The 27,747-nt window shown below is 42.2% G+C and overlaps 1 protein-coding gene across 9 annotated transcripts in view; it reads left to right on the top strand.

Moving 5' to 3' along the window:
* The window catches only part of picalmb (phosphatidylinositol binding clathrin assembly protein b), a 30,015-nt gene that overhangs the window by 1,474 nt on the left and 794 nt on the right, over window positions 1–27,747 (top strand). Inside the window, exons 3-23 of one of the 9 annotated variants that reach the window (XM_070543571.1) lie at window positions 2,742–2,884; window positions 2,976–3,051; window positions 3,146–3,248; window positions 13,540–13,633; window positions 13,804–13,915; window positions 13,995–14,101; window positions 14,180–14,221; window positions 15,175–15,260; window positions 15,367–15,490; window positions 15,562–15,692; window positions 15,851–15,951; window positions 16,115–16,267; window positions 20,214–20,297; window positions 21,760–21,852; window positions 22,002–22,112; window positions 23,170–23,286; window positions 23,404–23,434; window positions 23,505–23,604; window positions 25,462–25,521; window positions 26,431–26,535; window positions 26,867–26,972. In XM_070543571.1, the coding sequence (XP_070399672.1) occupies window positions 2,742–2,884; window positions 2,976–3,051; window positions 3,146–3,248; window positions 13,540–13,633; window positions 13,804–13,915; window positions 13,995–14,101; window positions 14,180–14,221; window positions 15,175–15,260; window positions 15,367–15,490; window positions 15,562–15,692; window positions 15,851–15,951; window positions 16,115–16,267; window positions 20,214–20,297; window positions 21,760–21,852; window positions 22,002–22,112; window positions 23,170–23,286; window positions 23,404–23,434; window positions 23,505–23,604; window positions 25,462–25,521; window positions 26,431–26,535; window positions 26,867–26,959 (2,066 nt within the window). In that variant the 3' untranslated portion in view covers window positions 26,960–26,972. Of the gene's footprint in view, window positions 1–2,741; window positions 2,885–2,975; window positions 3,052–3,145; window positions 3,249–13,539; window positions 13,634–13,803; window positions 13,916–13,994; window positions 14,102–14,179; window positions 14,222–15,174; window positions 15,261–15,366; window positions 15,491–15,561; window positions 15,693–15,850; window positions 15,952–16,114; window positions 16,268–20,213; window positions 20,298–21,759; window positions 21,853–22,001; window positions 22,113–23,169; window positions 23,287–23,403; window positions 23,439–23,504; window positions 23,605–25,461; window positions 25,522–26,430; window positions 26,536–26,866; window positions 26,973–27,747 lie in introns of those variants that run through there. The other 8 variants (XM_070543572.1, XM_070543573.1, XM_070543575.1 and 5 more) reach the window with 8 other exon arrangements.

The following is a 27,747-nucleotide window of genomic DNA, read 5'->3' as shown; positions in this document are numbered from 1 at the left end:
ATGTGAAACCCCAAAATCTAATGTAGGGATTAGTTTGCGTTGACGTTTACTATATTGTGTTGTGCAGCTGTATGATGGTAAAGAAGTGGTATTTGAGGCTGATGTTTTGATTTGACACATAAGGAGATGAAGTGTCTAAGCCATCAGTGGTGGTTAGTCATTTTAGTGTTTTAGATTTAAATATACCGCTTTTCTGCTCAACAAGTATTCCTAAAAATGAAATAGTATTTCAATAGTAAGTATTGATTATTCTTATATAATCATCATACATTAAAAGAGAAATGTGATCTATCTTATCTACAGTGTGTGTGTGTGTGTGTGTGTGTGTTGCCTCCATTTTATCCCTTAATTAAAAAATGTGCATAGTTACGAAGCTTTCAAACTAAAGTAATCAACAATTTTATCTTATTTAACATGTACGTCAGAAAACTGATCTCTCAAATGAAGTTTGTTCCACTCCAGTACAGTAGGTGGCGACATGCACCCTTTTGTGTCAGCATTCTTCCAGTTAGCATATACCAGGTGTATTCAATTCCTGGCCTGGAGGGCCGGTATCCAGCACGTTTCAGGGGTTTCTCTGCTCCAACATACTTGATTCAGTGGTTGTCGCCTGTGCAGCAGCTCATCAGGCTCTGCTGAGGCCTGTTAATTAGCTGCTGATTGAAATCAGGTGTGCTGAAACAGTTAAAACTAAAACATGGATACTGGCCCTTCAGGACTTTAATTGAATACTCCTGGCATATAGCAACACAACTGGTAAACAAATGCTGGCGGGAGTGAAGCAGAGGAAGTTAAAACAGGATATGCACCATAGCTGAAGGAATGGTCAACAGCAATGCTGCAGCACAGCTTGTTTGGTAATCACTGTACTGTTTGATATTGTTCCGCGTGTTACTTTGTGGCGATGATATTACCAGAAGATCACTTGCACAGTCTCGTCGCTTCTGGGAGTCAGTGGTATGAAAATGAGGGACAAAAAGTCTTTTAAATACTCAAAACACAACATAAACATAATGGTAAATGCACTACCTTGGACCAGATACATCACAGGGTACCACAGAGCAGCGCTACGCCCTCTGTAGTCCTGGCGGGGAATTGCTTTGCAATGCTCCCCAGGAGACGGAGAAGTCGGAGAGTAAAACGTCCGTCTGCGCGTCTCCCTGGTGGAGCTGACGGAGAAGTATAAGTTAGGCTTAAGCTGCTCACACACAGATGCAGGTGGTTTCCTATCGCATTATTCGGATCCACTATTATTCAGAACATTTTCATTTCATATTTTTGCTTCTGTGTAAATTATTTCACAAAATTACTGAACTATTACACTAGTAGTCCATAATACAGAGTCTTCTAAATTATAAGAAATATTTTTAGTTCCTGAGCTGATCGATCTTGGAAATAAATCAGTCACATAACCGAGACTTGGTATTAACAACAACACATTATATTTATTTATATATTCTAGTGGGTTAGTTCCATTTGACATCATTAATGAGGATGGTTGTGTTTATTTAGACGGCTGATTACAACACGCCGATGCTGTCATATCTCTCCCCATATTGTTGCTCTTTACCCCCCTCCTCCTAGCGCTTCTCCTCTCCATCATTCTCCTCTTTGGACAGTTCAGCCAGCCATGCTAACGGCTGCTGCCTCTCTGGAAGGTTCTCCTGTCCTACTAAGAGCCTTTTGAACAAGTCAAATATAGGACAGAAAGGGAGGCCCACATACTCCGTCAGTCTGATCATCGCTGTGAATGGCAGGGTCGTCAGCCCGACAGGGAGCTAGCTTGGCTCGTGCACCGTGCGGACGTGTTGAATGTGTGAGCAGGTGAAGTGGGACAGAATACAAGTGGTTAACATCTTAATGCAGCTTAATCCATTAACAATTGTAATGAGCAAGTTGGGCTTCAGATGCAGAAAAACCTGATTGCTTTGACACAGACGCATAATTTCCTGTTTGTTATGCTAATCATATTTTATGCAGAAAACATTTGTAATTAAACTGTCGTCCCACTTCTGGAGGATTTTAAAAATAGTTATTGTTTTGGTAACATCATCAGCAACTCTGCGCAGGACTTTCACTCTAGCTTTTGGTGCTTTTAACATGTTATTGGTTTGATTTTTCAGGTCTTATAAATACATTAAATAGTTGACTTCCAAACTCTTGTATGCAGGGTATCTGCAGGTCCTTAAAAAGTCTTAAAAAGTCTTAAATTAGCTTTTCCAAATTTAAGGCCTTAAAAATCCTTAAAAATGACAAATAATCCTTAAATAGTTTCCAAAGGTCTTAAATTTTCAAAGACCCAATAAAGATTATTTTATTTCTATGAAATTTTCATGAATTTCTAGTTAGTCTTCAGCATTTTTTGCGTATGATATTTGCGTAAGCAGAACCATATACATTCAGTTGCTTGTGAAAGGGGCTATTTTTAGATGAGCACATTAGCTGGTTAAACTAGTGGGAGCTTGCGCCGTGGGGAAGTGCAAGTTTGATGGTAACTGGATGGCTAATCCCATGTTCGCGACGCGGTTAGCACCAGTTCCAGTCAATAGCTGGAAAATAAAGCTTAAATTTAATTATAAAAATAGCTTAAATTTGGTCTAAGTGGCCTTAAAAAAGGTCTTAAAAAGTCTTAAATTTGGCTCCCTTAAACCTGCAGATACCCTGTGTATGTTTTTCTCCATATGAGCTTTTTTTGTTTTGTTTTGTGCAATAATTATAATTATTGAATAATTTGTTGTAAGATCTGATCCACTGCACCAACGAGATGAACGTGAACATTCCCCAACTGGCCGACTCTCTGTTTGAAAGGACCACCAACACCAGCTGGGTGGTTGTGTTCAAATCTCTCATCACTACACACCACCTCATGGTCTACGGCAATGAGGTGAGACGCTTCAGCAGATCTTAATCACATCATTGCCCCTCTAACACCCCCGATGTCAACGTCCTCAACCTTTCTTTTTCTTCTCTTGCAGCGTTTTATCCAGTACTTGGCTTCAAGGAATACACTTTTCAACCTCAGTAATTTTTTGGACAAAAGTGGGTTACAAGGTAAAGTTCTGATTGTGGTTGTCTTAATTGTTTGGACACAAACCGATCATGAAAAGTGAATTAGTTGTTTTTCTCCTGCTGTTTGACGCTGCAGGCTATGACATGTCGACATTTATCAGGAGGTACAGTCGATACCTGAACGAGAAAGCAGTCTCTTACAGACAGGTTGCCTTTGACTTCACAAAAGTTAAACGCGGGTGAGTTTTGACAATCACATTTGAATGACTAAAGGCTTGACATGTTCTCTTGCTGCCTGCTTTCTTTATGACTTATTGACTTTACAGTAAATTGTCATGTCTTGAATTTTTCTAAACCAAAAATGTTTCCTCGGGTAATGAGAATTAGAACTACTGGGCTGTAAATGTTAAAATAACTCTACGACTCCTTAAATATTGCTATTTCCAATATTGGATACGTTAAATAAGTTATGGAGCTGTAACCGGATTACAGGATACAATAAGATAATTAAAAGAAAAAATAAACAAATGGGCCAATAATTAGGTTCGGGGAGAATTGGAGGTTGTTTAAGAATGACTGGAGTCACGGGTATAGCATGAAACGGTTTATATACTAAATTTTAATAATAATGGGAAATATAACACATAAAGATAACACACAAAAACAGATGAAAACAATCGACAATAGTAAAATGCTCGGTATGAGATTTGATCATATGAGTCACAAGTCAGCCGGCGTCAAGTCAAATCCCCACGCTTGGGGTGAAAGTCAGAGTCCGGTGGTGCGATTTTTTCCTACCGCACCGTTGAGATTGTTCACAGAAGAGAGCAGTCTGCTCTTCAGTTACTTGAGATGTCCTGGTTCGTTCAGTGGTTAAGGCTCGCCATCTCCCTCGTCAGGAAGAAATCCAGTTCTCGTTCCAAGTGAGTGATCATAGGAGTCGGGATCAAACCCAAGGAAAAAAAAAACCCAGCCAACGCGCTCCAACGGTTCCCTCCTACAGAGGATTGGTTCACTCTGTCGTCTCCACACAAATCGCGTTGGTTCCAAGTTCCTAGCTCTTATTAGAAGGAGTCAAGTCCGCCTCTCCCTCTATCTATGCGGCACCCAAATCAGGGTTCTTCACGGCCTCGACCGTTGTTTTTTTTTCTCTCTCTCTCTCTCTCTAACCGCTCAGTCTTTGCTTTCTGTATCTGCGTGCTGCACAGCCGTTTGTCTCTCCTCTCGCTCAGCTGCGTCGCACGGTTTTATTTCGCGGAGGCGGGACTTATTTCTCTCAGCCAATGAAATTTCAGATTCCCACCTGGACCAATAGTATACAGCTTTCCTCTTCTGTTTCTGTTAGTGATGTTCAAGATTCTTGTTTTAACCGATGTTTAATATTAAACTCGTTATTTTAGTTATTCACCCTTCCAATAATTCATTATGAAATTATCTATTAGTTAATTAGATATCTATTAATTAGTATTGTTAATTTCCTTAATTTATATTTTATATTTTATCTAAATTGAGGATGGATCATATTAGTAAGCCAATTAGTTAATACCTCATTAAGGTTCTAGCTTATGGGTTACATCCTCCCCCATTAAATATCATGCACGTCCCTGTGCATTGTTTCTACGGGGTACACAACTTCTTGAGTAAGAGAGTCAATAAAAGCTTTATTAAGTCCTTGGAAAAGGGACCTAACTACGGTCACTAGTGGATTGCCCAATTGAGAGTAAGTTAGTCTTTGAGTAGGCTGACTACTTCGTTCAGATCTCCTGACATACATCTCTGGTTGCACAGTATCATGCTCATCCGTTTCGGTTTGATTCTCAACTGAGACAGGACGAAGTGAGCTCTCTGTTTCCGACAGAGCTGATGAGCTATTCTCTAAGACTTTGGTCTTTTCAGATGTATGTGTCTGATCGTGTATGATGGGTTCAAAACTTACATCACGTTGCTGCGACTTTAGGACACCATCCAATTGAGGTAGGTTTGTGTTAGTTTCATCCCCCGTTTCTACGTCGGGTAAGTATACTTCGTTTTTTTTCGTTTTTTCAGGTAAGTATGTTGCTGCTTCTTTCACTCTTTCAGGTAAGAATGTTTCGGTGTTGATGCCTTTGTCAAGTAAGGACAATTCAGCATTTTCATTACCAGCTAAGGTTGGTTCCTTGCGATCCCCTGTGTGTAAGGATAGTGTGTTTTGTTGTTGAATATTATTTACCGGTCCTGAATCTGCTATGAGTTCCCTATTTGGCAAGGTGACCGCTATTTGATAGGATGGTCGGTTTAGCACTTGTGGAAGATCAGAGTAATAAAACTCATCTACCTCTTCGTCAAGTGGCTCATCTGGGTCAGGTTCTAAGGCTGAACTCTGTCTTGTATGAGGTCTGCTAGGTTTCGTAACGCGTTCTGTTTCATTTTCTAATGAAGAGAGAAAACCACAAGGCAGTAAAAGATCTCTGTGGAGTGTTCTGTTGGGTCCTTCTCCGTTCTCTGGTTTTACAGTGTATACTGGCAAGTTTTCCATCTGTTTGAGAACTATATACACTGTTTGCTCCCATTTGTCTGCTAATTTATGCTTTTCTCTTAAGCGAAGATTTCGGACTAAAACACGATCTCCCACACCTAGTGTGGACTCACGAATGTTTCTGTCGAACCGTTCTTTGTTCTTCCTCGCTGTTTTTTGAGAGTTTTTTATGACAATGTCATAACTCTGTTCCAGATGACTCTTCAGTTCTTTAACATACTGAGAATGAGTTATAGAGGGCTTGTTCAAATGCGGTAACCCAAAGGCAATATCTATAGGCAACCGAGGCTGCCTACCGAACATTAGCTCGTAGGGAGAGTATCCCGTCACGTCATTTTTTGTACAATTGTACGAGTGAGTAAGTGGTTTTACAAAATCGCGCCAGTGATGTTTCTCAGTGGCTTGTAAAGTTCCCAACATGCTGAGTAATGTACGATTGTACCGTTCAACGGGGTTGCCACGAGGGTGATAAGGGCTCGTTCTGACTTTACGGATACCAAGTAAAGAACAAAGTTCCTTGATTGTACGTGATTCGAAATCCCGTCCCTGATCACTATGAAGACGCTCAGGAAACCCGTAGTGGACTAAAAAATGTTCCCACAGGTTCTTCGCGACGGTGGTGGCTTTCTGATCTTTGGTTGGGATGGACACTGCATACTTTGTAAAATGGTCTGTAATCACTAAGACATCTTTAGTGTTCTTACTGTCTGGTTCTATGGAGAGAAAATCCATGCAAACTAACTCCATAGGTCTGGTGGTGGTAATACTCACCATTGGAGCAGCTTTGTCAGGGAGGGCCTTCCGACGGATACATCTTTCGCAAGTTTTAACTTTGATTTCGATATCACTAGCCATTCTTGGCCAGTAAAAACGGGACCGAATGAGATCTGTCGTACGTTCAACCCCAAGATGCCCCATATCATCATGTAGGCTTTGCATGACTGTTGAACGTAATGAATCAGGCAAGACTAACTGCAATGATGTCTCTGGTCCTAATTGGCGTCTCCGGTACAGTAAATCATTTTGAAACTCAAACCGTTTCCACTCTCTCAAAAGGTTAAGAACCACCGGGGGTTCTGCAATAGTATCAGTTGGCGGTTTATTGTCAGTCATAAGCAGCTGAATGACTCGGCCAATGGTTGGATCTTTCCTCTGCAAGGAGACAAGGTCAGCATGGTTATACTTGGGCACAGCAAAGAAACTGTCACTATTGTCTTCCAACTGGAATAGGTCTGGAATGGCCGCTGCAGACATGGCAAGTGACTGAACTAAACCACAAGGAGAATCAGTCTCATCCAAGACCATGTGCTTTTGGCATGTTGCCTTCACTGCTTCGGCTTGAAGTTGAAGCTCGACTTCTTTGACAGAGGATAAAAGATGAGATCGGAACTCATCTAGTCGTTGGCATTCCTCAGTGAATTTTGAGTTGTCTTCAGGTTTATCATGCAGCCTCCTAGACAGGCCATCCGCGTCAACGTTCTGTGTACCTGCACGGTATCTGATGTCAAAATTATAGGTGGACAACGCAGCTAGCCAACGATAGCTCGTTGCATCGAGTTTTGCCGTTGTTAAGAGGTAAGTTAACGGATTATTATCAGTAATGACAGTGAATGTGTTCCCATACAAATAGTCATGAAACTTATCTGTTATGGCCCACTTTAAGGCTAGAAACTCCAACTTGTGCGCAGGGTACCTAGTTTCACTAGAGCTTAAACCGCGACTTGCATAAGCGATTACCTGTGTGACACCGTTTTGCACTTGGTATAGCGCTGCACCGAGTCCGGTCGTACTAGCATCTGTGTGTACTAGATATGGGAGTTTTGCGTCAGCGTAGCCAAGAACTGGCGAAGTGGTAAGTTTTTCAATAATAGTTTGAAAGGACTTCTCACAGTCTTGGCTCCAACGATTCCCAAAGGGTTCTTTGGAGTTCAAGTACTTTGATCTACATGGTGGTGTTTTAAAGTTTTTCCGTTTGGGTGGATAACCAGCCGTGAGAGATGTTAGTGGCTTGACAATATTTGAGTAATCTTTAACGAAGCGTCGGTAATAACCGGTAAATCCTAAGAAAGATTGGAGTTCCTTCAAAGTCTGAGGCTTCGGCCATGTTTTGAGTGCTTCCACCTTATCTGGATCGGTTTTTATGCCATCTCGAGATACTATATGTCCAAGATAACGCACAGATGTCTGGAAAAAACGACACTTATCTGGTGATAGCTTGAGTCCGTATTCTCTAAGCCGTTCAAGAACGTGAGAAAGTCTGGTTTCGTGTTCTTCCAAGGAGTTGGAAAAGACGATCAAGTCGTCTAGGAAAACTAACACTTCCTTCAGATTAATGTCCTTCATACACTTTTCCATAACCCGTTGGAAAGTGCTTGGAGCATTTGTTATTCCTTGTGGCATACGGTTAAATTCATAAAACCCAAACGGGCAAACAAAAGCAGTTTTAGGTTTATCCTTTTCACACATCTCTATTTGATAGTAACCTGACTTGAGGTCCATCACAGAAAACCACTGTGATCCAGCGAGAGCAGAAAAGGACTCCTCCAAGTTAGGCAGGGCATATGCGTCGCGAATGGTTTGCAGATTAAGCTTTCTATAGTCTATACATAGACGTACCTCACCATTCTTTTTCCGAACTACCACTATTGGTGAGGCAAATGGAGACTCCGACTCTCTTATTATACCGGTTTCCAAGAGGGCTTCCAAATGTTTTCTCACGGCTTCATAATCATGTGGATGGATCGGCCGAGATTTCTGTTTGAATGGGGTCTCGTCTTTTAAGTTGATGTGATGTCTTATCTGTTGTGTATGACCAAAATCAAGATCGTGGTGCGAAAACACATCGGAGTAAGTGTTAAGTTTGTTGGTGATCCTCCCTTTCCATTCTTCGGACAAGGGCGAAGTACCGAAGTCAAAACTGAGAGGAGGGTTTGAAGGTGAAGTCTGTTGCTGCGAACTACACGCCGCAAGTACTTTCTGATCACTTTTGTCAGGTTCTGGATATGGCATAACACGATCGGCTTTAACTAACTCAGCGATCACACAGTTAGTGGGTAATGTGATGTCATGGTTAGTTTCGTTTCTTAGTACAACAGGTACTTTGTATGGACCATGTGAAGGTAAGGAAATGAGGCAACAGTCTACAATTATACCCCCTGGTAGAGAACCATTGGTGGGTTGTTCAATGAGTGCATAAGGCTCATGCTTGTTTTGGCTGGGTTGCATAAACCCTTCTAGTAACAGTTTTTTATTTGCAGGGAGAACTTCTTGGGTTCTCCCTCGAAGCTTCACCACACCAACTCGTCCATCTTTGCTTTGTTTTTTTCTGACTGCTAAGGCTTTTAGCACGTGTTGGTACCCATAAGAGAGTGCCTTGGAATCAGGTAAGTTATTGGCAGACAATTGCTCATACAAAGGATCGAGTGTGTTTGTGCCAATGAGTAGTGGTGTATCAGAGTTTGAGCTTATATCCGGAACCACTAACGCAAGGGTAGGTAACTCAAGTCCAGACTGATCGAGCTCTTTTGGAAATGTGACACTTATCTCTATGTATCCTAAATAAGGAACTGCTTGACCGTTTGCGCCCTCGACTTCTAACAGATTACTGATGGGTTTAATTGAGAGGTCAGGTAAGTGTTCTTGGTAAAAAGAATTGGCAATGGTGGTTACCTGGGACCCTGAATCCAGTAAACAATTACATTCAACACTGTTAACTGAGACTGTAGCTGTGCATCGCCCACCCACTAATCTTTTGGGAAGTTTTGGCACTGAATGAGCATGAACTGGCTTGCAAAAAAGTCTCTCTGTCCTTTCCTTAGAGGGACTTGGTTCTACTTTAGCACCTATCTGTCCCACGATAGGAGCTTCTACCGGTTTAAAGGAGGAGACTGAGCAATTGGCTTTGACATCTCCCACTCGCGCTGCTTCTGTCTAAGAGCAAGTCTTTTAGTTGCAACTAGTGCTGGATTTGGCTCGTTGCTACAGCTAGAAGCTATGTGCCCATCTTCTCCGCACTTAAAACAGTATCCAGGCTTTGGTCTGGGCACCACTGCTGTTATCTGCTGAATCTGTTTGGGCTCATCTGGAATTTTAGTCCCCACACGGGGTTTTGACTCTTTTTGAGTTTTCTTTGCCTTTTTATCTGTGTTGTTAACCTTAAGCTGTGCAATTTGGCTCCTGAGCTCAGCGATTTGTTTGCGTAAGTCATCACAGTTATCATCTATTTCCAGTTCACAAGTGTTTTTACTCTGAGAGCATGTTGTTTGCACATTTGAATACACTCTAGTTCGTTGTGCCCCTAAGTGTTGTTTCATGCGTGCTGCTTTAGTAGCCTGTTTGTCTTCTTCAGTGCGCAGTTTGAGGAGAAGTGCTGTAAAATGAGGCGGGTTGTCTTTCTTTTGTTCGAGTTGCAGGTTTGAAATCAGCGAGCTGTCCCAACAGCCTCTGCAAAACTGCTTGAGCAGCTGCTGGTCGGCGTCACTGGAGGAAATTCCATTCCTCTGAATAACTAGGTTTAACAAGGTGTATAACCTCTGAAAGTAATCGGAAGGTTTTTCACCACTGTCCTGGTTTGTGTTTAAGAAGCGAGCAAAGAGCTCGTCGCCGTCTTCGACAGCTGCGTAAGCTGAATCGAGATGTTCAAGGTACGTTTCCGGGTCGGATTTTGGACTAAGAGCTTTAACGATGCTCGCTGCTGGGGCTGACAGACTCTCCACGATTCTTCGTACAATTTGGGACTTGGTGAGTGAAGGATCATTTATGCATAACACTACACTACTACGCCAAGTATCATAGTCAGTTTCAAAAGAAGGGTGTGGAACTCGCCCTGAGAACGGTTTTAGTCTGTATTGTGAAGTAGGCGGAGGGATAACCTCACTGCTTTTAACAATGTGTTCCACAATAACTCGCTGAACCTCAGGTGTGTTTAAAAGATTTGGTGGAATGCAAGGGTTTTGTTTTCCAGTCTCTGTAGGTGGACAATTGTCCTTTGAGTTGTTCATATAGTTAACTTCTGGTGTTAAAGGCAGGGAATATGTAACTTGGTCACTATGGAGCATTGGCTCTAGTTCAGTGACTGGTTCAGATGCATGGGTATCCCTTCCTAAAGATTCCCCAATTTTTGCCAGTTCCTCCATTAGAAGGTCTTTAAATGATTGATTGCTACGCGCAGCTATGTCCCTGAGCTCTGACAGATAGGCATCAGTGGCAGATGTGCTAGTTTCTAGACTGTACGCGCTGGCTAGGTCTTGAATATGGAAGAAAACATCTGGGTTCCTAGTACAAGGTTTGTCATAGGGTAAACATTGTTTCTTTAATTCCTTAACAGTGGCTTCATGTTGAAACTCCACAATAATCTGATCACAGTTTGGTAACTTAATGCGCCTGTTAACTGGTCCGAATCCTTCCATAAACCCAAAGACTTCGTTATCAAGGTCTGTATCAGTTAACCCACTGATTAAAACAGCATTTGAAACTTTGACCTTTTCTGTTTTCACAACTTCCATTTTAAAACACTCAAAAGTACCAATAATGCCAAAATGGCAAACCACTGTGACCTCCAGGCACTCTTATGATGTCAGTCAATGGTTAGCTAAGGTAACAACTCTACAATTCTCCTGGCTGGCTCGCCAAGTTTTATGTAACCGGATTACAGGATACAATAAGATAATTAAAAGAAAAAATAAACAAATGGGCCAATAATTAGGTTCGGGGAGAATTGGAGGTTGTTTAAGAATGACTGGAGTCACGGGTATAGCATGAAACGGTTTATATACTAAATTTTAATAATAATGGGAAATATAACACATAAAGATAACACACAAAAACAGATGAAAACAATCGACAATAGTAAAATGCTCGGTATGAGATTTGATCATATGAGTCACAAGTCAGCCGGCGTCAAGTCAAATCCCCACGCTTGGGGTGAAAGTCAGAGTCCGGTGGTGCGATTTTTTCCTACCGCACCGTTGAGATTGTTCACAGAAGAGAGCAGTCTGCTCTTCAGTTACTTGAGATGTCCTGGTTCGTTCAGTGGTTAAGGCTCGCCATCTCCCTCGTCAGGAAGAAATCCAGTTCTCGTTCCAAGTGAGTGATCATAGGAGTCGGGATCAAACCCAAGGAAAAAAAAAACCCAGCCAACGCGCTCCAACGGTTCCCTCCTACAGAGGATTGGTTCACTCTGTCGTCTCCACACAAATCTATAAGAATGGAATTAATTTGATAAGCTATTTAAGTTTCCTTTTTTTTTTAAGTTGCATCGTTAGCTTTTTCTCTTCTTTTTTCTTTACTCACCGCGTTGGTTCCAAGTTCCTAGCTCTTATTAGAAGGAGTCAAGTCCGCCTCTCCCTCTATCTATGCGGCACCCAAATCAGGGTTCTTCACGGCCTCGACCGTTGTTTTTTTTTCTCTCTCTCTCTCTCTCTAACCGCTCAGTCTTTGCTTTCTGTATCTGCGTGCTGCACAGCCGTTTGTCTCTCCTCTCGCTCAGCTGCGTCGCACGGTTTTATTTCGCGGAGGCGGGACTTATTTCTCTCAGCCAATGAAATTTCAGATTCCCACCTGGACCAATAGTATACAGCTTTCCTCTTCTGTTTCTGTTAGTGATGTTCAAGATTCTTGTTTTAACCGATGTTTAATATTAAACTCGTTATTTTAGTTATTCACCCTTCCAATAATTCATTATGAAATTATCTATTAGTTAATTAGATATCTATTAATTAGTATTGTTAATTTCCTTAATTTATATTTTATATTTTATCTAAATTGAGGATGGATCATATTAGTAAGCCAATTAGTTAATACCTCATTAAGGTTCTAGCTTATGGGTTACAGAGCAACTGAACAAAGATGCTTTTGCACAACCCTCGTGCCGGTTTGGTGCTAAACAACATCTCTGTTCTCTTTTGGTTAAAAACAAAACGGGTTGCTCAGCAAAATGTAAACTGGAAATTGAGGATGAAATAAAATATCCATTCATCTTCCTCTGCTTATCCGGGTTCGGATCGCGGGGGCAGCAGCCTAAGGCCCAGACTTCCCTCTCCCCAGCCACTTGGGCCAGCTCCTTCGGGGATCCTAAGGTGTTCTCTGACCGGCCGAGAGACGTCGTCTCTCCACCGTGTCCTAGGTCTCCCATTAGGTGTCCTCCCAGTTGGATGTGCCTGGAAAACCTCACCAGGGAGGCGTCTTAATCAGATGCCCGAGCCACCTCAACAGGCTCTTCTTGATATGGAGGAGCAGCAGATCTACTCCAAGCCCCTCCCGGATGACTGAGCTTTTCAACTTTTCTCTAAGGGATAGTCCAGCCAACCTGCAGAGAAAACACATTTCTGCCACTTGTTTCCACAATCTCATTCTTTTGGTCCCTACTCAAAGCTCATGACCAAAGGTGAGGGTTGGACCGTAGATAGACCGCTAAACTCAGCTCTCTGTTCACCACGACAGTTCGATACAAAGCCATCTCAATCTTTCTCTCACTCCCTCACCCAGGGTCGGATAAAGAAAATATCAGTTATCTCAAATATTGCAATCTTTGGTGTTTAATACTAAATAGATATTCAAAAGCAGTGCATAGATATATATTTTTTAAAACTTTCATAGAAACTCTGTTACTTTTCTGTGGTGCAGTTAAAACTCCAACCGCTAGGTGGCAGCAGTTTTTACCACCTTTATTCTGACAGAATGCCAAGCTCTGTCAATAACACTGGATGTGTCAGAAACGTGTTTACAATTCTGTCATTCTGACACCTTGATTGCTATGGTTACGAGACTATTAAATCTCAACGGCCGCGCTAAGCACAACAGAGAGGGACATGTCTGCTCTCATTGGGGAAAAGGTTTTTCGGGAATCCAAAACTATGTATTTTTTTTTTTACTGGTTTTAGACTTGTATGAATTGGGATATTTAAATATTTCTACATCCATCTGGAATTGTAGACAAGTGACCAGCAGGTTATTAATATTAAAAAGAGTATTTTAATTTTTCAGTTTTCATCTCCCCTGTGCTCTCGTGTCCACAGTGTTGACGGTGTGATGAGGACCATGAATACAGAGAAGCTGCTCAAAACCATCCCCATTATCCAGAACCAGATGGACGCCCTCCTGGATTTTAACGTGAGTGTGAGGCGAAGCCTCGTAGCTCTGCAGAGCTGCTCATCCGGAGTTTACAGGTCACACGGAGGAGGTTGCTGCCCTTTTATTAACATATGCAGGCTGTTTGTGTGTCAACAAATCTCTGCAAAGAGGCTGTGAGATAAATGTGAGATGTTGCGGCTTTCTCTCAGGTCAATGCCAACGAGCTGACTAATGGAGTCATCAATGCAGCCTTTATGCTCCTCTTCAAAGACTCCATCAGGCTCTTTGCTGCTTATAACGAAGGCATCATCAACCTGCTCGGTAAGAACTTCAAGGAACAATTTAATTTCACCTTCTTTGTTTTTCTCCTTGGTAACCAGAGGTTTGTTTTACCAAACAGAGAAATATTTTGACATGAAGAAAACTCAGTGTAAAGAAGGCTTGGACATCTACAAGAAGTTTCTCACTCGGATGACTCGGATATCAGAGTTCCTCAAAGTCGCAGAGGTACTTTTGTTTTTATAAGACATAAGCCCGCGGACATGAACAGGACGTGACAATACCTTGGTTTTCTTTCTAAAACAGCAGGTGGGAATTGATCGAGGTGACATCCCTGATCTCTCTCAGGTAGGCAGCGACCTTTCTGAGTGATCTAAAATATAAAAATGTTTTTTCTTGCTTTTTTCTTTGCAAATGCTGCCCTTTTTTATTTTAGCAGCACTTTCTTTGCGGAGTATAAACATGCAGTCAGCACTGGTGTTCTTTAAAAAAAGGCACTTTGCATGGTTTCTGTTTTTTGGCAGCATGAAAACCTGATTCTTCTTCTCTTCCTCCTGTTGTTCTGCTTCTGATTTTCCTCCTGCTCTTCTAACCCAAGTCTAATTCAGTAAATAAAGGTGTCTCATCCACGCTGTTGATGCAATCTGCTCCCAAATTAAAACCAAAACAAAAAATTTCTTGCAAATATCCTCCCTCAGAGAGCTCGGTTTAAAATGCACATCCCTCCTAACTGTCACCACCTTTATATTCTGTATTTTCCCCTTATCTTTCCACTTTAGTTCACAGTTTGTGTAAGTACAGTTATTTCACTCTTCTACATCTGTGACTTGCCTCAGTGTTGTCTTTTTGCATGCCTCTGCTCTGACCCATGTCTCCTACATCAGTTGAAGGAAAAAACGCTCGCCGTGGTAAATTCTGCTCACTGTCATTGAGGTGAAACCCAGAGTAGCTCATCTGGTGTAAAATGGCTGCCCCCGTTGTGCTTAGAAACGGCCGATTCAACAACGCCGGGGTTGTTGAAAGCGCTGTTGGTGCAGTACACCATCCCACACAGATGTTGCTCTCATCCAAAGTAGCTTTTTGGCTGGAATGCAGTCATCGATCACTGGTGGGTGACGGATATACCAGAGCTGGTCAAATGCATAAATTGGCTGATTTCACTAATTTTTGTAGCGTATTTGATGAGATGGAGCGCTTTCTTAACCGTGGTCACCCACCACTGTTCGTTATGGTGTTAATGGCTTTTCTACACAACATTGTCTGCACCTCAGGTTGCCGCTGACTGTGTTTTCTCACAACAGGCTCCCAGTAGCCTCCTCGAAGCCCTGGAGCAGCATTTGGCTTCTTTAGAGGGAAAGAAAGTCAAGGACTCCACTGCAGCCAGCAGGTGTGTGAACCTTCTCTCATCCCCGCTGATTTCTTCTACGTCAGTTCAACACTCCCTAGTCCTAGCACCGTCTGATGAAACTTAGCAAGTGTCCCTTGTCCTGCAGGGCCAGCACTCTGTCAAATGCAGTTTCATCGCTGGCCAGCACAGGGATGTCTTTCACCAAAGTGGACGAGCGAGAGAAGCAGGCTGCTCTAGAGGAGGAGCAAGCTCGACTCAAAGCTCTCAAGGTTCGCCTAATTTGAGACATTTGTCGTCCATTTGAAGCGTTCCTGTTGAACTGAACCTTCCTCTCCTGCAGGAGCAAAGGCTCAAAGAGCTCTCCAAGAGGCCGTCGTTTGCCACCACAGACACGTCACCAGTTTCCACCACAGGGGGCACCATCAGCACAGCACCAACCATTGACCTCTTCACACCCAGTTGCTCAAACGGGTACTGCCATTTGAAAGGCGATGCTCATCTGAGTTTTTATTAATCAGTTAAACATTTAGAATTAAGCAGTTAATAAAGTCAGCAACACCTGCTGAAGTTTCTCCAAATATTTGCTATGATTTGAAATGTCTTCTCTGACTTAATTTGTGTGTCTGCAGTGCGGTGAAGATGGAGAGCGACCCTTTTGACCTGCAGTCGTCTTTCCAGCCCTCCATGCAGTCCGGCTCCGCAGGGCTTCCTGCAGCGACGGCGTGGGCAGGTAAACGCTCTCCTCCTCGGTACCTCTAACCAACGCCTGCATCTCTGGACTCCTTCTGGACTTTTTGGTTCTGCATGCTCTCCTCTCGTTGTTGTCTGACTCTGATGCCCACCTCTTCCTCTCCACTCTCTTGTCTTTTCTCTGTTTTCCTCTGCCCGCGTAGATCCTTTCACCTCTACTGAAGCGGGAGATGATTCCATGCCAAACCTTAACCCTTTCCTCTCAAATCTCGTTGTCGATGCCACTCACTTACCTGTCGTATCTTCAGACGGTGTTAGCTTTTCCTCTACGACATCTGGTCATGAAGTGTTTCGTGGTAACAACTCATTTTGTTACTCTTCAGAAGTCTTGTCCCTCTTCCTTTATTTGTAGTCTCTTATCTGCATGAATATTCAGCATGTTGAGTGTGCTGCTGTACTCTTTTGTCTAAATTAACCAATTGTTCGCTCATGTCAAACCAAACATGTATTATGTTTAGGGTTGTCACGGTATGAAAATTTAACCTCACGGTTATTGTGACCAAATTTATCACGGTTTTCGGTATTATCGCGGTATTTTTTAAACGGTGTTGCATATGTTCAGAAAGCATTGATAGTCCTGTTCTACACAAACTGAAATAGTTTTGAAAAGGTTTAACAGTGTTTATTAAACCTAAAATAACACAAGCCTTAGCAAAAGTGCAACTTTTCACAAGTAAAGGAACAAATATCTTCTTTTTCTGGAACATGTTACAGTAGTCAGTGCAGGTTTAAATTATACAAATCCAAACATTCAAAACATAAACAATATGTAAACAAATCAAAGAAACACCACTTGTTTTCTCATATACTTGTTTTCTTCATTATCAAAATGAAAATCTAAAACTCCAGTCCACACTTGACTTGAGCACTGTACAAGTCAACCTTAAAAAATATGTATTTAAAACAAATAGCCACTTTAAACAAATTACTAAAATAACTACTACACTATGTAATCAAATCCAAATGTTCAAGTATAAATGGCATTGAATAAGTAAACAAATCAATGACAAGGAACTAATTATATATTTCTCTTCATCATCAACAAATAAGATGCTTCATCCAGCAACAGGGTGTCCGTGACACGGTTTAAATGCTGGCAGAGGACGCTGCGGCTGCAGTATATAGTGACTCGTTGCATTCTCCCTCAGCCAAAAGTCCTCGCGTCATGCATTTAAGCTAAAATGCTAATGTTAACTTACCTTGCACTGGCTGTAGAGACGTGGGTGATGGTCACGCAGATGTGCCATGAGATTCGAAGTGTTGCTGCCTTCTGCAGACACTTGTTTCCTGCACGTTCTGCAAACGGGATAGCAGTCTTCTATTAACTGTCCCTCAGCATTTTTCAGAAATCCAAAATATGCCCATACTTCCGATTTAGTCTTCTTTGAGGGCTGATGGATGTCCTGGGCGCTGCCGTCTCCTCCTTCGGCCATTATTTCAGCTTCAAAGTTTTGGTGCCGTTGCAAACTAAAAAGTGCGTGTGTGCGCCGCGGGAACTTCAGCTGAAGCGACGGTGGCTGGTAAGGGTCACCGCGCTGAAACCGCGGCCACGGTAAACCCACCGAGATAATTTAGTTTTTTCAAAATTGGACGGTTATTTTTATTGTCAACTTTTTTACCGGGGTTTACCGCTATACCGGTTACCGTGACAACCCTAATTATGTTATATATATTGTGTTTTTGTGCAAAGTTCACTCGTACCGTTTATGTCCTCCTTCATTGTTTAAATAATTTTAGCATTAGCCTGGTAGAATGAAGTAGACGCGCTCCTTGTCTTGCTTCTCCTGCGTTTAGCTTCACCATGATTGTCTGCTTTAAGCGTGCTGCTGCATGAGATCTGTTGAACATCAGGGCTAAGTGGGCAAACATCAGTATTCCTCATGGGCAGTAGAGGTCAGGGCACATGGCTCCCAACTGGTAATGAGAAAACACTTCCATAACACAAATGTCCTATTTTCACAATTTATTTTAATCCAGAAGAGCTTTTTCCTCCGCTCTGCAAGATGTGGAAATTTGAGTTAAATAATGGTTGTCTGCTGTTGAACTCGTTGAATTTAGACGGTAGTTTTAAAATCGGTCCATTTACACACGTAGCTGGGTTTCTGCTGGACAAACATCCTCTCCCGATTATCTAGGAAAGAAACTTGGGTCCACACCACCTTGTTTACAGCAGAACAATCCAGTGCTTCGTGAAGCATATTCGTAGGCATGCCAGGCCTGTAGGTGGCAGTAGTTCTCCAAATTGTCTGTCTTTGCTGAAAAACATTCCTTGGACATGGAATGACTAGGTGGCAGATAACAGTCTTCAATGTTATCCTTGCCTGTGGTCTTCTTAAAAATCCCTAGAGCTTGTAAAAAATAGCAAGTGTAAACACGGGGTACATATGGGGGCATCAAAGCATGGCAAAAACCAGAAACCATGGTTATTTTCATCCACATTCACTTTTATGTGGATGACGGGCCAAACGTTAGAGAAGTATCTTAAATGGTAAATGGTCTGTATTTGATATAACGCCTTCTAGAGTCCTGGAACCCCTCAAGGTGCTTTACAACACAATCAGTCATTCACCCATTCACACACACATTCACACACTGGTGGGGATGAGCTATGATGTAGCCACAGCTGCCCTGGGGCGCACTGACAGAGGCCGAGCACTGGCGCCACCGGTCCCTCCGACACCACCAGCAGGCAACGTGGGTTATCTTAGTTTTGTGGAATACTCTGCTACGTATGTGCGTGGTCTTAGGGCTGAATACTCGCCTGGCCACAACCCATAGTCAGAGCTCAGTCGAGGGATGGACTCTATGGTTGTCCATCAAACGGTCTCCACACTCCATTGGACAGCGCCAAGACCAGTCAGAGCAACAAACAACATAACGTATTCATAGCGATAGAAATCAGAGGTTAAAGAAGTACCTCTGTTTGGTATCGGCAAATGGGAATTGCCTCATATGAAATCCAAACATCCCGACTAGGGTTGTCACGGTGTGAAAATTTAACCTCATGGTTATTGTGACCAAAATGATCATGGTTTTCGGTATTATCGCAGTATTTTTTTAAACGTTACATTTTCAAAATAAACCCTGTAAATCAGGAAAATATTGTCCTCAGTTAGTGTCTAAATTTTGCCTAAAATTTGTTATTTTGTAATTATGTTTATTTGTTTACATTTTTCCCCTTTAGTCTTTAAAATACCAATATTTGCCCATAACTTATTTTTTGTCTGTTGTCAACATTTTAAAAATATTAGATCAGATGATACTCTGTACTCAAGTAGCCTTCTAGTCAGATACTTTTTTTTTACCCATACTGGAGTACTAAACCCTATATCAGGAAAATATCGTCCTCGGTTTGTGTCCTTCCAGTGAGCTTTGCAGATGTGGGGAAATGTCATCAGGCAGTAATCATTGTTAAATTCATAATTATTCTCGGAGAGACCAACTCTTATCTGCCCCTGGGAGCCCCGTAATGCATAGCGTCATTTCAACATGGCGGTGTCCGTGACACGGTTTATATGCAGGTAGCGGCGCTGCGGCTGCTTTATATAGCGACTCGTTGCATTCTCCCTCAACCCAAATCCTCGGATCAAGCATTTTAGCTAAAACGCTAATGTTAGCTTGCCTTGCGTTGACTGTAGAGTTGTGGGTGATGGTCACGCAGATGTGTCATGAGATTTGAAGCGTTGCTGCCTTTCACAGACACTTTTTCTGCACGTGCTGCAAACAGGATAGCCGTCTTCTATCAGCTGTCCCTCGACATTCTTCAAATATCTAAAAGATGCCCGTACTTCCCACTTTGTCTTCTTTGAGGGATAATAAATGTCCTCCTGAGCGCTGCCGTCTCCTCCTTTGACCATTATTTCATCTTTAGCTTCAAGAAAGTTTTGGTTGTAAACAAAGTGCACATGTGCCTTTGGCAACTTCAGCAGATGATACGGTGGCTGGTAAGGGTCACCGCGACTACACCACAGCCACGGTAATCCACCGAGATAATATAGTTTTTTAAAAACAAGATGGTTATTATTATTGTCAACTTTTTTACCAGGGTTTACCGCTACACCGGTTACCATGACAACCCTAATCCCGACTCATCTTTTGTATGAATTGGAGCGATCCATATCTTGCTGATTGAGTTTGCATCTACCGCTCTTCTTTTATTATTAAACAGTTTGGTGTTGCTTTGTAAAGATACCATAGAGCTTTAAGTTTGTGTCTGTTGTAACACTATTTTTGATTCTCCAGATTGTTACAATCCCTTTTTTGACTCAAACTCATCAGTTTCAGCCAATTACAAACGCACAGTGCGGATAGAATCGTCCGTCTCAGGTACTTTGTTGGATCACCACCTCAGCCTGTCTTTCCTAAAAACATCAAACCTACCATGATCCCCAATGCCATTATTTTTAAGTTTTATTGTAGAGTAAAAGTATTATAAAGGAAGAGTTTTGCACTTTTGGGAATAAAACAACCAATTTTCTCTGTAGAATACGGTTAAGTACTCGCATACCTCGTTTTCTGCTTCATTTGATCCACTTTGATTCTTTTATTTGAAAATGACTGGAGCCAAAATAAGGTTTTATTTGGGTAAAGCAAGAAAAAGGGTGATTTTTACAATATGCACTTCAAATGCTTTTGTAATAGGGATGTCCCGTCTGAAATAGGTCCAATATCGGCCAAAAAACACTCCGATTTTATCGGAATGCATCAAAAATCTCCGATATGAGTTGTCTATTCCGCTTTAAATGTAATTCTAGCAATTCTAACCAGCAGATGCAGCATGCAAAGCCTGCATGATCAGAACCGTGCACGCTAGCAAAGTAGCAAGGAACAAGAACGATGTTGGCCATATGGCAGTATTTCGGTATCGGAAGTGAAAAAGTTGTTTTGGGACATTCCTACTTTGTAATCCTGGGTAGTTTTGTTGGATGTTTGAAAACGGGATGCTCGATCCTCTTGAGTAAAAATACTAGAAATGCACAAATGTGTGATGAATTAGAGGACGTGTTGGGTCGTGTTTTCCCCCAAAAGTTTCAGAATTTAGAAAATGTCGGTTTTAGATCTTTTGTTTATGTAGATTTTAGAGCTGGGCAATACATCGAAAATGTATCGTTATCGGACTTATCGTGATGATTTTTCCCATTTCAATAAATTTGATAAAAAAATGAAAAGGTGTGTGTAGGTTGGCAATATTCATGTCCCTTTAAGAAGCTGTACCACCTCGAGTCACGTAAAATGTGACAGCCCCATCTAGTGGACAACTTTTGTTTCTGCACACACCTTTAGTTACCGTCAATTTATCGTTATCGAGGTGAAATCCTCAATATATCGTGATATTGATTTTCGGCCACATCGCCCAGCCCTAGTAGATTTGTTTCAATGCAGTTTATTTATACTTTTACATTTAAAGTGACACAAAATGTCTTGATGTATGTGAAGCCGTATTCACACCTCGTATAAAAAGAGCTAAAGACATGAAGTCCTAAGTCGTATCTAATGATCAGAAATAATCACTAAAAACAGAAATTCCCAAAATGTAAAACTGCACCTTTAACCCTTTCCCCCTTGGTCCATTATTATTATTATTATTATTATGATTATTATTATTATTATTATCATCATCGTTTGGTGTTTTGCTGTTCTGGTCATTTACCTAATCCCTAAACTAGACGGAGGTGTGGACCTGTTAGCATCTTCCTGTCTGCTGTCGTTTCTCACCTGTCTCTCTGACTTGACCTTGAAGCACCTTCTTCCTTTGTTTCCTCTTCTTTGTCTTCCTGCTTCGTGTCAGACTCCTTCTGTGGTCCAGTGTCGGTTGCTCAGCACCTCCCACACCAGGCCCCCTTCCCCGCTGAGCCCTCTGCTGTAGCAGGTCTGTTCAGAGGTAGTGTATAGAAGGCTCTTCGGCTCCCGCAGCAGCAGATAAACGCTCGTTTCAGCAACCCTGCTTCTCTGCTGTCTTGTGATTTTTATGTTTGGGAATCCAGTCCGAATGTAACTTTGTAACCGGAGCTTCTTGGTTTCATCCTGAAGGATACTCAACGCCACAGGCTCCTCCACAGCACTCAGCAGGAGGACTTCAAGTGGACTTTGAGTCTGTTTTTGGAAACAAAGCCGCCGGCAGCAGTAGCCTCAACTCTGATGGTGAGGATTCAAACACCCGAGGTTCTGTTTCTCTCCATCGGGTTTGAGCTGCAGCCGTAAGACTGTGAAGTGGAGGTTTTCTGATTGTTTAATAGTCTCAATAGAATAATCGCACAGCAAAGATAAAATTCCAGTTTTAACTTGGAATCGCTCAGATTGGTAGGTTTACAGGCGTTAGTCAGACGTTTTTATATCTGCTGTCTCACAAGAGACATAATTGGTCATTTTTATACTGTACTGTTGCAGCAATGCAAGTTTTTGTATTATTATTTTTTTTTTTTGCAGTTTAGTCACTTAATGTTTAACCTCAAGAGAACCAGCGCCCACAAACGCAGAAGCTTTATTTTTGCTTCATATAATCTCGCGTTCAGATTACCTTTGAGCTGTTTTCACCCAGCTTGTCCTGGGTTGATGCAGGAGACTCCTGCTGGCAGGACGAGCATGAGACACCTCCCCTGGGTGAGGTGCTCAGGCATCCAGGAGTAGATCTCCTGCTCCTGTTGAACTGGAGGAGCAGCTCTACCCTTCAATCCCTACCGGATGTCTGAGCTCCTCACCCTTTAAAGACTAAACCAGACGCCGTGCTCCGTAAACTCATTTTGGCTGCTTGGATTAGCGATCTCGTTCGTTTGGTCTTTACCCAAAGCTCACGACCGTAGATGAGGATTGGAGTTTCCGGATTAGCTTCCTCTTCAGTACAACCGCTGCTCCAGTCCACCTTTTGATCTCCTGCTTCCTCCCTCATTCCCAGAGATACGAAAGCCCTCCACGTAAGGGCCTCTCCCTCTCGAGTCCCCAGAATCAGGTGATTTAATCACCTGCTCACGTTCTGCAGAAGCCTGTTGATGACTTAACCGTTTAAATCGGCCACGTCGGGGCAGGGAACGAGAAGTCTGCCTTTGCTGCTCGTTTTCAGTTTTAAGACGAGTTGTTTTCTAAAGAGCAAACTATCGATTTACAAGAACTTAAAACACAAATATCCAATTATTTCTGACAGATTAAAGGCTCGCTACTTTAGATCGGAGTCTAATTGTTCTGATTTTAATTATTTTGTCAGATCTTGCTGGAGGCATCCTGAAACCGACTCTAGCTGGCTCCAACCAGCTGTCCAATCAGCAGCCTGAGAAGCTGGTGTCGGATGACCTCGACTCCTCTCTGGCCAACCTTGTTGGCAGTGAGTGTTTGTTTTATTATTATTATCTGAACTAATTAACACACACACACACTTACGTTAAGGCTAAAACACTTGTCAAGCTGACACCCTCTTGATGAATGTTTTTCTTCTGTTTAGACCTCGGCATCGGGAACGGCACCATGAAGAAGTAAGTGATGCTTCCTGGTGTGTTTGTGTCTCTCTGAGCCGCCGCTAACGCCAGCTGTGTTGATCCACAGTGACATCCACTGGAGCCAGCCGGGGGAGAAGAGGATGACTGGCGGCACCAACTGGCAGCCCAAGGCGGCGCCGACCACAACCTGGAACCCCGTCTCCATGGTGACTCTTACACACGCACGCACACACACACACACACACACACACACACACCACTGTTGTGCTCATCCTCTCAGCTGCTGCAGTTCTCCTGTTGTTCTCTGGTTTCAGTAATTCTGCATCAGAACCTCCGATCATCTCCTAAACATCTTACCGAGATTAATTTAGTATTAATTTATAAACCCTTGGGTTCGAGAAAACGTTTGAAGCTATTAAAATAGGAAATTTGGAAAAGAAATTAGGACAAGAAAAACTAAATTATTTACTTTGAAAAGAAATTAATAAATGGCAGAATTGAGAGTGTAAACAGTTTTAGGTTTGTGTAATATAATTAAAATAATATTAACAAGTAGGGCTGCACGATATTGGGAAAACCTGCGATATTCGATAACAGTGCTTAATATTGCGATATCGATATTACTCACGATAAATGAACAAATACTAAAGTATGCAGTGTTGATGTCGTCTGGCGTGTGACGTCTGCTCTGGGTTCAAAGCAAACAAAAACTAATGCATGAATTCCATTACAACATAACATTTTTATTGCAAAAATATGCAGCTGCACCTGCTACTGTATTAGCAGCAAAACAACAAACTGCATGCATGCAGTTTCTCAGTGAATTTAAAACATCACCTCCACCATAAAACCTTTTCTGATGCTCCAAATACAGAAAAACATCCCTTACCAGGGTTTTTGAATAAATAAAAAAAAAATCTGTAAATAAGTTTAAATGTTAAATAATAGTTAACATCACTTAGATGCAACAGCAAATTCTCTCATTGCTACTGAGCATTTTCTCCACTTATGTGGTTATGATATAAGGCTGTTGCTGTAATTGGGAAGTGAACTGTGCCGGGCCAAACTAGGAGAATATTAAGATTTTTTGAGGGAAAGAGAAAAACAATTGTCTACCTTTCAGAAGATTAACTGGCAAAAAACTACATGGAAAATATGTGAAAACGTTTGTCTTTAACCCCAAACTGAACAAGTTTACCTAGATCTTAGAAAGCAGCTCAGATGATGAAACTGCTACTATGATTCTGATAACAAGCTAACAAATTGAACTAGCTCCTCTAAAGATAACCGGCTAGCAGAGCTTCTGACTGACAGTTTATGTGCAGCAGCAAATCAACTATCCTGATTAACAAGGTTATAAAAGCTCATAAAGGAAAAATCACTTTGATGTGTGGGGGAACTTTTCCAGGCCCTCTTTAGCAGCTCAGGGTGGGACTGGGAGGAGAGTGCTGTAGCCTTTTAGCTGGAAGCTAACCGGAGTCTGGGGCTAACGGTGGGTTGGTTCACCGGCACGTGTCGGAGTCAGCCCGGTTATTATCAGCTGCTTAACGACACCGAGCGGACTCACGTTCACGTTTGAAAGCAGCGCTGATTCCAGAAACCTCAGCACAAAGTGCGTTCGTTTATCTGAGCCTGCATGACGAACGAGCTGCAGCGGAAAGCGGGGGTGGAGCGGAGATGGTGGAATTTTTGGGTAAGGGTCTACGTAGGGGGCGGGCGTATTACGTGAATGGACCCATCTGATTGGCCGCATATCAGAAGGACTACATTTGATTGGTCAAATAATACTTCTGTGTAAAAAACAGAGCTGGTTTACAAAAAGCTGATGTATGACAGGGATGGAAATGTTGAACCAAACATTTATCGCCGTTTTTGACGCGCTTTGCGATGGGCCTATCGCACGTCCCGTTATCGCCATGACGATAATTTTTCGATATATTGTGCAGCCCTATTAACAAGGAAGTTGGTCTTACAGCATTTAGATTTTCATATTATAGCAATTTATCAAATGTACAGTGATCCAACTTATAGCTTTTTCTATAAAACACGTTTTTATATTTCAGCCTCCATCAATCATGGCCTTTCCTGCCACCACACCTACAGGCATGATGGGATACAGCATGGTGAGTGTGAGTGTGGATGTGTTTGCACCCGTCAGGCGGACGCCTGTGAACACGGGGTATCCACTGGGTCTTAAAGTATTAGAAGTTGCCAAGTAGATTTAGGGAAAGTTGCGACTCTTTTAAAGTCTTATTAATGTAGTCGAGTCTTAAATTAGGTTGTTGCTGTGGATTTAAATGTGTTTGTGTCATACTCGCAAACTTTCAGTGAAAATCAGTTTTTGATGTTTATGTGGGTCGAAGAGGTTTTGTTTTGGGGGGGGGGGGGGGGGCCTTTATAAGAATGGGTTTTCAGAGAGAGGAGGGGCGTTCATCTTGTTCACAAACCATCTTTGTTGTAACAGGTTACGAGTCGTCTTTTGACCAATCGTAGTCATGGAGACGGCATGTGGAATGTCCTTAAGATGCAGCCGTAGCACGGCGCTAACAGCGCTTCAACATCTCGCAGCGGTTGGAGCGTGAAGTTAGTCAAAAACCAAACTGCTGTTTTCTGTCGGGGACTTTAGTGGGTTTCAGCCTTTACAGACGCTTGCTGTGGCTCGTCATGTGATTTTAATATAATCCGATTAAAGTTGCGTAACCTGACCAGGTTAAGTAACAGCAGGATCGTAGGATTTGTTTGAGCACACTGATGGTTCATAAACGATTTGGTGCTTTACCACCTAGTGGTCACTTAGCGTTACTCTCAGGGGGCACTGGGGGGGAGAACTACCACTTAATGAAACCCAAACCAAATTCTAGCCGTTTAATGGTTGAATAAAGACCGATTGGAGCCATTTATAAAATAAAAATATAGATTGGGGATTTTCAAAGGTAGAAATCATAAATGGAGCCAGAGTTTCTGTTTTGTAAACAGGAAGTCTTTAAATCAGATGCTGATGAGTGATGTGATGTGTGTGAAACACCCTGCAGCCTCCACAGATGGGCTCCATGGGGATGATGAATCCACCCACCATGATGTACTCCCAGCCCGCCATGAGGCCACCCAACCCCTTCGGCTCCGTGTCGAGTGCTCAGGTGGGTGCAGGCTGCAGCCGGGTGGCTTTTCCAGTAAAACGGTGTCTCCATTGTCCCGTGTGGTGTGCCCATAGCTAGTCGGTGTGCGCTCTGTCGTCGGTGTGAACACAGACGAAGATGATGACAGTTTTAACAACCAACCCTTCACTCTCTGGAGCTGAAAGCGACAAAACTGGATCATCATCTCTTGTTTTGTCTTTCCGAACGGCTCCTTTTTTTAATAATTAACTCATCTATCATACATCACAGCTTTTCCGAGCTAATCTCATCCCTCCTTCAGTCTCTGATCTGACTCTGACTTGTCCTCTGGTCCTCCCACTTCCTGTATTAGCCCTCTGCAGCCTCTAGTCCTTCCAGCCAGAGTCCTCTCCGAGCCCCTGGACAGGACCCGTTTGCACACCTCTCTCTCAAGGATTTCTTGTAGAGCATCTCTTTAGGTACATCATGCTCTTTGCTTGCAGATGCACCTGCATGTTACTTGTCCTGTGCAGATGTTGTTTTTAATATTTGTGTTTTCATCAGGTCAGATAGCTGCTTTAACCCGCCTTTTGTTGTCGTCTCTGCTGCTTGAACATCACGCTTGTTTTTGAGTGAAACCCATTCTCATTCACCATTCTTCCTCCTTTGTGACTCATTGCTGTTTGTCTGTTCGCCGAGCTTTGTTCCATCGGAGTTAATATTTAATCATAACTTCCAAATAATCGCTGCCAGTCTATTAAACTATTTATTCATAAAAACAAAATTCATTTCCCAAGTTTGCGACCAACTGCTCCAACATCCAGATAATCCCTGCAAGCTCTGAAGCACACGCTGGTTTTCATTTAAATCTAAATTATATTTGATTTTATTGAAAATCAATTTTTTATTGCAAACTTGATCTGAAAACTTAAAGCTCTTAAGAAAACTAATAACAAGTAAATGTGCAAATGTCTCTGAATGCCGAGAATTCGGCCACGAACGACACTTTGGTGTTTTGTCTAAATTCAACCTCGATTTGTTCGGTTCCTTTCAAGAAAATCAGATTTTTATCTCAGAAACATTTGATTCTATAGTTGAAGATGCTGACAATAAAAGTTCAAAATACTTTTTTTTTGTGAAATATTATAAAGTCGTATCTAAAGACGAGGAACGGCCCAAAAATGTAGTCCGGAAAATGATCAAATGTAATAAAATCTCTAGTAATAAAACGGTTTTATTTCACGAACATGTTTT

Source organism: Nothobranchius furzeri, chromosome 13 (assembly GCF_043380555.1).
Source record: "Nothobranchius furzeri strain GRZ-AD chromosome 13, NfurGRZ-RIMD1, whole genome shotgun sequence".
Classification (NCBI taxonomy): Eukaryota; Metazoa; Chordata; class Actinopteri; order Cyprinodontiformes; family Nothobranchiidae; genus Nothobranchius; species Nothobranchius furzeri.
Note: the sequence above shows the minus strand (reverse complement) of the source record. Positions and strands in the feature narration are given on the sequence as shown.